Raw genomic sequence first — 11854 nt, 5'->3', positions numbered from 1 at the left:
ATCGCGATTGAAATCTTATTTTTTTCAGATCCCCAATCAGTGATAAATGACTGTCAGTCTTGACTATAATTCATTTATCGACAATATTTAATATACAGGCTATGTAAACAAACTGAATATAATTATTGTGTATTTAAGCATGCTGTAGAGAGACAGCAAGTAAAAGTATTTGATACATCGCACAGAAATATTGAAAAATTGTCAACAGTTAAAGCTTTCGCCCCGTTAGAAGGAAAACGTGTTTTATTTTGAAAGTTTAATTGCATTAATACATTTTAGATTTTTTTCAGGGGAAAGTAATAAAATGCAACAAAAGGTTACTATATTTTGCTTTATTATTACAAACATTAGAACCATTACATGAATAAAAATGTTGGGAACCAAAATTTTCAGTCCTCCTTCCAATAGGCAGAGCAAAACTTTCAAGTTTCCCTCAACTACCGCCAGAATTTTTGAAACCCCTTATTTTCCTCCAGCCCCCTCCCCCCAAACCACTTTTAGTGAACGCAGCCTACGGGTAAATGATAATAAAAGGGTTAATGGCGATATAAGGGTAAAACTTGCTATGACTGAAATATAATGGTATATCCTACGATTGTGTCTAAGATAAAAACATATGTCAAAGGCCTTTCAGCATAAAGCACTGCCCAGGCTGCATGGTAATTCTATTGTACATACACTTGAAAAGGTCGTGGCCTCCATTGTATAATTTACTTCGAAAAATCAATATTGGGGATTTGGACATCGGCATCGAACCTTGTCCGACGAGGGTGTCTGTGTAGCGAATCAACTTGACAATAGCAGCATGGGCATTACGTAACTGTCGCAAGGTTTGTACAAGTTTATGTTCACAGCACTCATAATATGATTATATTCATCGGATTCACACTCGTAATGTTACTTTGGTACCAATTTACGATTTACTCGTGGCCCGTGGCCATCGACCAAATCAAACGCCAACAACGCAGATGTTGTAATGGCTAAGCAAACCAAGGTAAGTGTCTATATATGTGTTTCACTAACCATAGCAATGTGGCACAAGTTGGTTCTTCAGACCCAACTTTCAGTACCGTGTAACATACATCTAAGATACGTAATTGCGCCTAGTTGTGATTTGCATTCTCATTTTTGAACCCCTCTGTTCATATCCCTTCCTTTCCTTTTAAAGGGTGAGAATACCACCAGTTAGTTTTGACAAGTCAGGCAGCAACGACAATCCTTTCAGTAAACCGTATTCAAGGGGCAAACCATTGGACAATGCGAGATATGGATTTCTTTGTCGCATCATGTCCTTCAAAGTTAGCCCCAAATTTTCTTTCTCAACATCACCTACAGAAGTCAATTTGATGATCTATTGTATGAATATAAACGTAATATAAAACAGACTATAAATAATGTGACAGAACTTCATGACCTCGCTTCGAAGTTTGTGTGGTAGGGAAGTTACAGTGTCCGTACGAAAGTCATTTATTCAGTTAGACAGCAAAGCCATCATTTGCATACGAATAAACATCTTCATTGGAATGCCGACCAGTATTTCATGGCACTGAGTGCCATGAAATGCACGACTTTGCTCGTCTGAGTGTGATCATTTCGAAACTGTGTTGTTTTTGACTGCTTGACTCGATCAATCCACGTGATCTTTACTACACAACAAGTTAGTAATCTATTTTTGCTTGTAAGGTGTTTTTCAGGCGGTTTTGAAGTAAGATTAGTGATATGTTTAGCGTGAGATACTAGTATGTTTTGATTGCTCTGCAATTCGACCGGAACTTTAATTTTGACACTTTCCGTAACGCCAGATTTATTTTTAAAATTTAGCTGAATATGTGCCTTGGGTTATGAACAATATTTCTGCCAAGTTTGAAAATTGCAAACCGACTCTGGAATATTTGTTTGTTTTAAAAAAATACCTTTATTCTTGGGTTCGGCGTACACAATTCAGTGTGCAGTACTGGGCGAGGTCACGTTTAAAATTATAATAACAATAGGCAGAGGTCATGTCCTGCCTGCTACTATCGCTAGTTTCGTTTGATAAAATGAGTAAAGTCCATGGAGGTGGTTTCCATTTATCTTTGTATGTATACTAAAACTCGCCACCTCCTTTCTTTAAATTCACACATACACTCCCCCTTTGCTTACACTTACACCTACTCTTGGACATTTTTCACTCTTAATTTCTGTGGCTTTCTGTTTCAATGGTTCATTCCACCCATGCGTCTAATGAAGGAGACTACATGTCTTTGAAAGCTGATGCCCTAGTAATCATTCAGTTGTTACAGCGTACGTGCTACCAAACCATAGATTATATGCAACTGTTGATCAACACTGCTGCATTGTCTTTTGATGATAAGATAAAGACAGTTTAGCTTCAAAGGTGTAGGGCAGTTCGAAAATTATAGAAAATTCTGAAAAATCATACTTTAAAAATCTTTTTTAATTTGACAGAGCCTGTGACCTTAAAACTTGGCACATAAGAACCTGGCCCCATGGTCTACACTTAGAATCTGTAAAGAAATTTGACCAATCGATTTTGATGCGAATGAGGTCAAATTTAAATTTAATATCAAAGATGGCCGAATAAGAAAGGTTCCAAATATTATTGATGTGGATTGTGACTCATAGGGGAGGATCACTGTTTTTTGCGCATGATAATTGGAGAGGATCACTTTATTTTCATGCAAACACTTTTGAAGGGTTACTATTTGGAAAAACACCGGCCTATAATTTCTGTCCAGTCCCTTACTGTAATAACATAAGGCCCCTACGTACAGAATTTGTAAACACACCTATCGAAGGCCACCACTTCATGCATATAGAAGGTGCTGTTGAAGTCCTAATGGTGATTTATCAGTGTACACGAATCATCAAATTTAATTTGAGTGGAAATGCATCTGTCTCCAGCTTAAACTGCAGAATTTGAATCGTGAATCTTGAATTAGGCTTACAGGACCAACATTTCCCCCAGCATGGCTTCTCGCTTCATTGGGAAATTGGATCGCTAATTTTGGCCCCGACCGTAATGCAAGCGTTGGAATTTTAGTAAGTACCCATTTCGATATAGCTTAAATACAACTAAATCCCTGCTAATCCTGAGTTCTGCATTCTATCTGGTTTTTAGTAAAGGGCTCAGAACCTGGCTAGTGGATTTGTGTTACAGCGAGTGCTCAGTTTGACTGTGACATGATTAATGAAGATGCTGAAATAAAATCACCCAGCGGCAAAGTTCAACACGCCATTTACGTATGTGGCAATTGCAATTTATTTTTGAACGCACATTGTTCGTTATATTTTAGACGGGAAAGTGACGGAAAAAGTACTCCGAAACACCAAATTTAACGGACATCGCTCAGTTGATAGTGTCTATGCAAATAAGGGCTTGGCTTTCTGTATAGGAATCTTTGACATTATGTGTTGACATTATTGCTAAATTGGGGCAGGGGTTGTACCAGATAATGTTTCTTTTTCTGTGTCTTTTTTTATTTGTAATTGTCGGTTCGTATCTGAGAGTGTCTTGGTATCCACTCTCGTCCAGTGCTTTTTTGATATGGAGGGGCAGCTTTGTTGAAGGAAGCTTGGTTTGATGATAGGTAAGAGAGGCCTTTGTAGATTCCAGCTGGTATTTTTCAGACTTTATAGTGCTGATTGGATATGGCTGCTTTCGCGGTGGACGTATTGGAGTGTGGTGTTGGATTTCGTGTAGGGTACGTGTTCTTGGTTAGGTAGAATGTGACGTCGAGAAAATCGACAACTTCTTTATTAGCTTCGATGGTGTTTTTAGCCAGTTGTCTTTGTGTGTGCGGCACATATTTTCTTGTTGTTTTCTCAAGAAAGGCGTCTAAAATTGCTAGTCCGTCGTCTCTGATAACTTGATTTGACTTTCTCGTTTGGAGTTTCACTCATTGTTCTTCCTCTGTTTACATGAATTCCGATTATAATGATGTACAATTTGGGCGTTTTGACATTATTAACATGTTGACATTATACTGCGGTGTCATCTGTGTATAAGAGGCTGATGTGACGTTATTTGAATGTACCTGTACCTCAAGCTGAGGAGGTCGACTTGTTCAACAAAGTTACCCACCGCACTGGGTAATTCGCATTAAACATAGCAAAAATATTTTGTTATGTTTTAGTGTGCCTTACATTGAGATTCTCACGTTAGGTAAGAGCAAGAATAGTATTATAGTCGCAAAGAAGACAGATTGCCATCACTCAAATTTCATCCGACAAAATTTATAAATGTTATTAGTTCCTGCCTTACTTTTCTTTTTTCTGGCATGTTGTGTCTGGTAATAACAATACAATGTAAAACAGTCTTACTTATATTTACAGATGTAAATCACTATTTAAGTTTGACTTTTTAACCCTAAGTGCACACAAATGTCTCTTGACTTTGGCAACCTGAGATACGAATAAGGTAAACGCTTAAATCAAAATGTCTGGAAAAAGCGACAACAAAGCCTCAATCACAGCAAACAGCAACCACTCGACCACTGTTTCACATTTAGGTTACCTGTGGTCAATACACTGATCGTCTTCCTCGCGGAGAAAAGTATCATACCTCTTGAATATTTTGCTCAACTGAAAGAAAGGAAACTAGATAACTCAGGAAAATCCAGAATAATATTGCTCCAGAATAATATTGCTGAGCAAACAGGTTCGGATGAAATTTCGCTCAGCTAATTTCTTTCGTGGGCCACAATGTAACATCTTTATTTGTTACACTCTTCATTTATGCTTGTCTGTTTACTGACAATTCATGGTTTTTCCATCTTTTTCATTTCTTAAAGAGATACCTGACCAGCATGACTGTTACAAAACGGAAAACGTTCCTGTACTTCACAACAATATCGCTTTTTGTAGTGGGTTTCTATATTGCTCGATTACGCTCTTCTGCCCCAAAATATGACACACAGCATGGTCAGTAAGTATTTTTTTATGAACAGTGTTATTTAATAGGTTGATGAATTGTGCCTCTAGTTATAAGCATTTAAATCAAACTGCAATGAGAAAACAATTAACCAAGTCAATTGAGGCAGCCTTGAGTATCCATGAGGAGTACAACTGGGGATTGGAAGCTTCAATACCAGAGATATTATAATCAATCGACAGTTCGATACAGTCTGCAATTTAAGGTTATTTTAGCAAGTTTTACACGGTGTATACAACCCGTGACTAAACTGTATACAATAGGATTATATCATACCCAGTGTTCTACTTACTGCTTCCCAGAATGACCCCTGTTATCATACTGCCACAGTCTGCATGAATATATCCATGTTCCAAGCTTAAAGGCTCATAAGTTACATCTGTGTAACAAGTTGGCAACATAGCTTCTTGCATACATTATTTGAATTCTACTCATTTAATAGAGTTTTACTGCACAGCAACAACGTTTGCCAGTAATAAAATCGACGAGTACCAGTTTAAACACCTTTTTGTAACTGCTCGCCAATTTTTTAAAAATTATAATAAAAATTATATATCAAATGTGAGAATAAATTCTAAGACAACCTTATTTTAATATAAATTGCCACATCTTCCTGGAATGTCAAGGACTAAACAAAACAAAATATTTTGTTAGTGTGTCTGTATACTTTATATGAAACATGGCAAGCAATTGTGTATTTGATTTAGCTTTAAATCCAGAGCTTGGTGACCTCAAAAATGTGAAGATTAATCAAGGTACAAAGATAGTCAAACACAGTTACATGTATTACATTTTCAGGCGCAAACATGCAGAAAAAATGGTTTATTCAAGTATAACCATGCATGCCGTCCAGAATAAAGTTAGTTCCATAAAATATTGACAACTGGTGGTGGAATGATGGCCGCTTTGTTAACTGCTTGTTGTTTTAGGGGGCATGAGATTGAAATTATACTGGTGCTGAGCTATTCACTGTTTTCCTTTGTCTTCAATGTGTCCTTTATAGATCCATGGTTGAACTTCTTTGACAACGTCAACCACTCTTAATGCTTGTTAACATGGTGGACATCACCATAATGTTTAACAGTTAGTGTTGCATCTTTTACGTAAAGCGTCTATTCATATGATTGACGTGCTGATACAATTAATATCCTGTAATGCTGCAATGATATTTGTATTTACTTGGAATACAAACTATTCCTTGAATTAACCTTAAGTGCCAGTTATGCAACGTTTTCAGCTATTTTTCCTTTAGACTTACAAACACATTGAGTCGAGACCGGGACGCTCAATAGGCTACTTATGACTAAATAGCTTATTATAGCTTAGTTTAGCTTACAAAATTGACCTGAAATATTGACTGATATAAAGTAAATCTGATTTGAAACATCAAAAGAAATACCGACCTGTTATCTTCAATCGTACTGTTTTGATGAAAATCTACTGTGTCTAGTAACACACTTTGTTAGTCTAGTTGTAGGCTGATGCCAAAATATCGAAATAGCTCGAAGCCTCAACATAATGAGCTGGCGGAACACAGAAAGCTTTACATGTCCACATTGCGTTATTTGTTGTGCTTGTGCCATGCGTAGATGCCGTTCTATATGTATAGGCCTATAGATCAGAATTTCACCCATCGTTGATGGGTAAACACAATGTGCAGTGTATTAAATATGCAAAGTCGAAACCAAATCTCTCAGTGTACATTTCGCATGAATGTTCCCGTTTCAGAGCAAAAAATAAAAATATCACAAAGAAATTGACACACGGAAAAACAATGTAAAAATATTGTCGAATGTATGAACGATATATGACGCTGATGGGTAAATACAATGTGCAATATAGCAAATATATAAGCTTAAGGCGGAACCAATTGTCTAAATAACAAATGTCATAAATTGTTCACATTTCACCTCAACTTCAATGTTCTCTAAGTTAAAATGGATTAAAAAATACATAAAAAAACATTGACACATACAATTTCAGCAGATAAAAGACATTGAAACTGTTTAAACTGTTTTATATTTTTTGCAGGTTTGTTTCTAAAACGTTCAGAAACTCGTCAGTCATGCATGGAAAAAGCAAGCTTCCGTGTAAGGAAATAACCCAAGTAGTATATATTAAGACTCACAAGACAGCCAGTTCTACAACCAACTCTGTTGTTCAACGTTTCGGCTACAATCGTGGGTTGGTATTCGCCTTGCCAAAGGACGGACATATATTCAATGAAAGGCATCTTTTCACCCGTCAACTTCTACAATATCAAAGACCACCAAGTAATCAGAGCATTCATTTTAACATTATAGCAAGCCATTTGAGATACAACAGACCTGAACTTGATAAAGTTGTTCCTAATGCCACCTATATCACCATAATACGAAATCCTATACATAGGTTTGAATCGGCATTTGGCTTCAATAATTACGCAAGCAAATTGAAGCTTACTAAAAGTAAAAACCCTCTCGAAGAGTTCATGAAGAACCCTGACAAATATGTCAAGAGAATTAGAGGAGTAACACGAGATCTTCTTAGGAATGGTATGTCCTTTTCTTTGGGATTTGATCATCGCTTTGATGACAGTGATTCGGCAATTAATGAAATGATTGACAAATTGGACAATGAACTTGATTTAGTATTAATATCGGACTACTTCGAGGAATCGCTTGTGTTGTTGAAAAACGTTTTATGCTGGAAATTCGATGATATATTGTACATCAGCAAACGAATACGGAGTGAGAACAGACGTTACATGATATCAAAATCAGTTGCCGACAGAATTTTGAAGTGGAACAAAGCTGACGTTAAGTTGTATGAGCATTTCAATTATACTTTTTGGAAAAAAGTAAACATCTACGGGGCAGATTTCTACAAGGAATTACAAGAGTATCGAACTCGTCTGCAACAGTTTCAGGAAGAATGTGTCGACAAAAACCAAACGAAAATACTTGATGGCCGTGAAGAAGCAATTATTAGGAGAGCTAAATCAAGCATTCAATGCCGACTGGCTTTCATCACAACCGCACCATTTCACAACATTTTAAAGAAGGAGGCTGCAGAAAGTTACAATATCAGCACGAAAAATGGTACAGAACACAGATGATAAGAGATATGGTGAAAGTAAACCTGACAATTGTTTTCCTGTTTACAGAATGACAGTTAGATCTGTAATGTTTCCCTTTAATTGATAAGTAGATCAGGGTCTCCTGGTGTCAATATACAGCAACTGCTTCTCTCGTGTGTTTGTTTGTTAACTCCCTGTACAGTCTTCGGACAATATATCTGTCAACCTGGAAAAAAGGACGAAAATTGTAATATATCTGCCGCGGTAATCAGCCACCTTCTCGACGTCGGGATTTTAACTGGTCTATTCTTGAAATGCAAATACATATTCCCGTCTTGTTCTGTAAAGTTTGTTATTGCGTACCTCTTAGCATAACAAGTGTTCAACCGCTATTTAAAATGAATACCTTTTATAAACTTAACGTTGTATAGAATGGGGACCTTAAGAGTTACCAATAGCGGAGTGTTGGAGTGTTGTGTGTCTCAAAAACCAAATAAACTACTCCCAGCGATGGTATACCGTGCAGTTCACGACGTATGTGTACGAGCAATAGCAAGTGTATGTTTTGGATGGACCTGGTCAAAACCGAGCATTGTATCCGTTGCTGAGATAATTTACTGATATTATAAAGATAATATCCAATTGAAATTCTGGCGTGGCACCTTAAATTACAAATCTCGCGTGGAACCTCAGAAATGAATGTTTCTGTAGCTGAGAGCTCATGCCTGTTTCTATACAGTGCTGTACTGTGAATGTAGCATGGCAATTTTCACGTCTTGACCGATCATCAGTATCTGTACCATAAATATACTGCTATAATATAATGATTTATTATGTTGATATTGCATTGCCATTAGCTGTAACGACTAATTGTGTGTATTGGTGGAGATACTCAGCCTGCTATGACTACAGTGAACATCAACGACGACTGTAAAGAGGATAGAAAAAACGAGCGAATATATAGCCGAGCAGATAACTAGCTTTGGATTCAATTAATTGGCGTTAGAAAAGATTATATATTCACTTTTGGCAAAATTTCGTTGTTTGTTGCTCTTTTTGTAAAGTATGGCTTTCCGGCATCCCTTGATGCTCAATATTATGTAAACCTTGTTAACATAGGGTAAAATCTGGTAATTTAGAATAATCCGACATGGCGAATGACCTTATATTCGTAAATATTAAGAGAACATTCGTTTTATACGGGGAAGGGGGGGAGGGGGGTGGAACTTGAGCGAGAAAGGAAATGTTAAAGGCGACCCCCTCCAAATCAAATTTCTAAAATTTGATTTCCCACCAAAATGTTGCACCCTATGGCCCTGGGGTGAAAAATTGGGCCCTTCAAAAGTGTTTGCAAGAAAAGAGTGACCCGTCCCAATTTTCATGTACTGAAAAAAGCGACCCTCCCCTAGATGTTCCAGTCCGTATCAATAATATCTTAATTGACTTACAATTTCCCATTTGAACTTTGAACTTTCCAATTATCATTTTTGAACTTTACAAATAGTCACAGGGGTGATATTCCAATATATATTTGTTTTTCAGATCTGCTCTTTCAAACAAAATATTCTCATCACGCACATTTATAATAATTGCCAAACTTTTAATAGCACAGATTTAGCTAGTTTCGAATTGGAAAAAAATGTTAAAAGTTTTCTCATCGACCGTGACCATTCAAATTGAATCAACATCCAGTTTCTTGCATAAACATCCCCTTGTAACTACCCTAGTCTAATTACGTTCAATATTATGAATAATCAAGCGTACATAAATATATACAGATTTATGCAATTTTGTTTTGGAAAAAAATTAATCATAGCTTCCTCATAGACCACCATGTAAATTGAATCAACATTTCGTCGAAATTTCAAAATCAAATGTTTTGCACAAACATACACTTGTAACCATCCTAGTCTAATTAAGTACATTAATATGAATTATCAAGCGTACATAAATACACAGATTTACTCAGTTTTGTATTGGAAAATATTATTCATAGTTTCTTCATAGACTACGATGCATAGTGAATCAACATCGGATGATGAATTAATTTCTTAAAAATCTGTCAATGTAAGCTCATCTGCTTTTTTACGTAACACACTTGTTTTTTATGAATAATTTGTAATATTGCGACATTCAGCTAAAGGGCACGGAACATTTATTGAGAAATTTGAAAATATGAAGAACCAATTATCCCAAATTAGTTCCAATCGTGTTTAAAGTTACTGAGTTAATTCTGTATGGTGGCCTTAAGTATTTGTTTTTTAAATATCACTGTTTATTGTCTCGATTATTAAAATTCGCCTTCAGCTCTTTGACAGGTGTAATTGTCGGGACATAAAGTTTTGATTACCCTGCGAACATTTATACATGACGTCATTAACAGTATCATCTTGAAATTTAAGGTTTGCTTTTAGAGTTTTTCGTTTGTTTCAAAGTCAGGGTTAAATCAGGGCTCACATTACACCCCACTGCTTGGCAATGCATGGTGATCTAAAATGCACTGGGGTAGTGGCCATTGTTATCGTTGTTTATCCAAGGCTTGACCTTGCTCAAAATTTAGATTGGCGATTTTGGAAATCATGAATGAAAAAAGTCAAGGGTCATCGCACAAACTGTGGTCCAAGAAAAACATATTCTTCCATATTTACAGACTTTTAAAGTTCCATATTTATTTTAAATTAACCCTATAATTTATGGAACTACAAACAATTAGATTTTGATTTTTACAAAAATAAGCCAACGAAGACTTTCTGTAGCTGAGAGCTCATGCTCCTCAATCATCGTCAAAATTACCCAACTCAAGTGGTGGAGAAAAAACGAATTGTAAAAGTCTGGGTGTCCGGATATGCGTACACGAGGCGCATTGTACCTTATGCTACCGAAGACATTTGGATCCACTGGCCCACTAGTCGCTTGGATCTACTTGGGTGTACACAGTAGTTATGAGCTGGTATTGCAGAGCGACAGGGATAGCCAAGTCTGCTTACTGGTTCATTGGTTCCCTGACCCATTCCTACCGCTGGCTGCGCTGCTAACGGAAATAGGGTGTGGTATGGGCTAATATTTCAGTCAGAATTTTGACTGCATATGAATTAGCACAGTCACCTGACAAGATCATTTGATCAGCACATTTGTATAGTACATCGTACGTTGAAGTTGTTTGCACGGCTTCACTTTTAAATCTCCGACTCTGTTCTTCTATGATGGTATTTAGCGGTGCAACGACGATTATCGTCTATTTTTCTCAGTCGTGACCTGGTGACGTTTGATGGCATGTACGGCAATAACTCAAAAATAAATGATTTTTCGTTTTTCATTTAATGTCGACATGGGATGCTTGGTTCGGGAAACTACATGACAGCTTTTTGCCTTACAAATTTCTGCGAGAGAGTTTGCCAGCTTAATGAGTTAGTGTAGTCAGGTGGCTTAGCAACAAAAAACAGCAAGATCGTTACACGAATGACAAAAGTACCAAATTTGCTACAGAGGTTCACATATATGTGTAGATCAAAATTAGCTATTGCTCCAAAAATTTGGGTCACCGGAAAGGCTCGATGACGTCATAAATTCAAATGGCCGCCATTATATTGCTTAAAAATGGTAAAATACGGTTTGTTCGGCCAGTTTTCAATATTTTTTTGGAATAAACTAACATAAACATTCTCAATTATAAATAAAACATTAAATTGATGCAAATCAATGATTATAATGACGTCATAAAAATCAAAATGGCCGACTAAATTCAAAATGTCCGCCGTAACATTTTCTAGAATGTTAAAGCACTGTTAATCTGGCTTGTTTCAGCATTTTATCGCCTGAACTGAAATTAACACCCCAAATTACATAAAAAACATATAATTGAT

At 36.6% G+C, this 11854-nt stretch overlaps 1 protein-coding gene across 3 annotated transcripts; it reads left to right on the top strand.

The window, feature by feature from the left end:
• Positions 1–803: 803 nt before the first annotated feature.
• Positions 804–8524, top strand: LOC139124517 (galactosylceramide sulfotransferase-like). 3 transcript variants are annotated; one of them, XM_070690656.1, is made up of 3 exons: positions 804–994; positions 4794–4927; positions 6965–8524. In XM_070690656.1, the coding sequence occupies exons 1-3, from the start codon at positions 977–979 to the stop codon at positions 8028–8030; spliced, it is 1218 nt and encodes a 405-aa protein (XP_070546757.1). In that variant the 5' UTR covers positions 804–976; the 3' UTR covers positions 8031–8524. The 3 variants fall into 3 exon arrangements, with proteins under 3 accessions (XP_070546757.1, XP_070546759.1, XP_070546758.1); XM_070690658.1 differs by lacking the exon at positions 804–994 and adding an exon at positions 2925–3042; XM_070690657.1 differs by lacking the exon at positions 804–994 and adding an exon at positions 3489–3590.
• The last annotated feature ends 3330 nt before the right edge of the window (positions 8525–11854 follow it).

This window comes from Ptychodera flava (genome assembly GCF_041260155.1).
Source record: "Ptychodera flava strain L36383 chromosome 23 unlocalized genomic scaffold, AS_Pfla_20210202 Scaffold_24__1_contigs__length_23054250_pilon, whole genome shotgun sequence".
In the NCBI taxonomy this organism is placed as follows: domain Eukaryota; kingdom Metazoa; phylum Hemichordata; class Enteropneusta; family Ptychoderidae; genus Ptychodera; species Ptychodera flava.
Note: the sequence above shows the minus strand (reverse complement) of the source record. Positions and strands in the feature narration are given on the sequence as shown.

Coding starts and splice junctions, on each gene's coding strand:
- LOC139124517 (XM_070690656.1), top strand. Junction 4,928..6,964: donor TATGACACACAGCATGGTCA/GTAAGTATTTTT, acceptor TATTTTTTGCAG/GTTTGTTTCTAAAACGTTCA.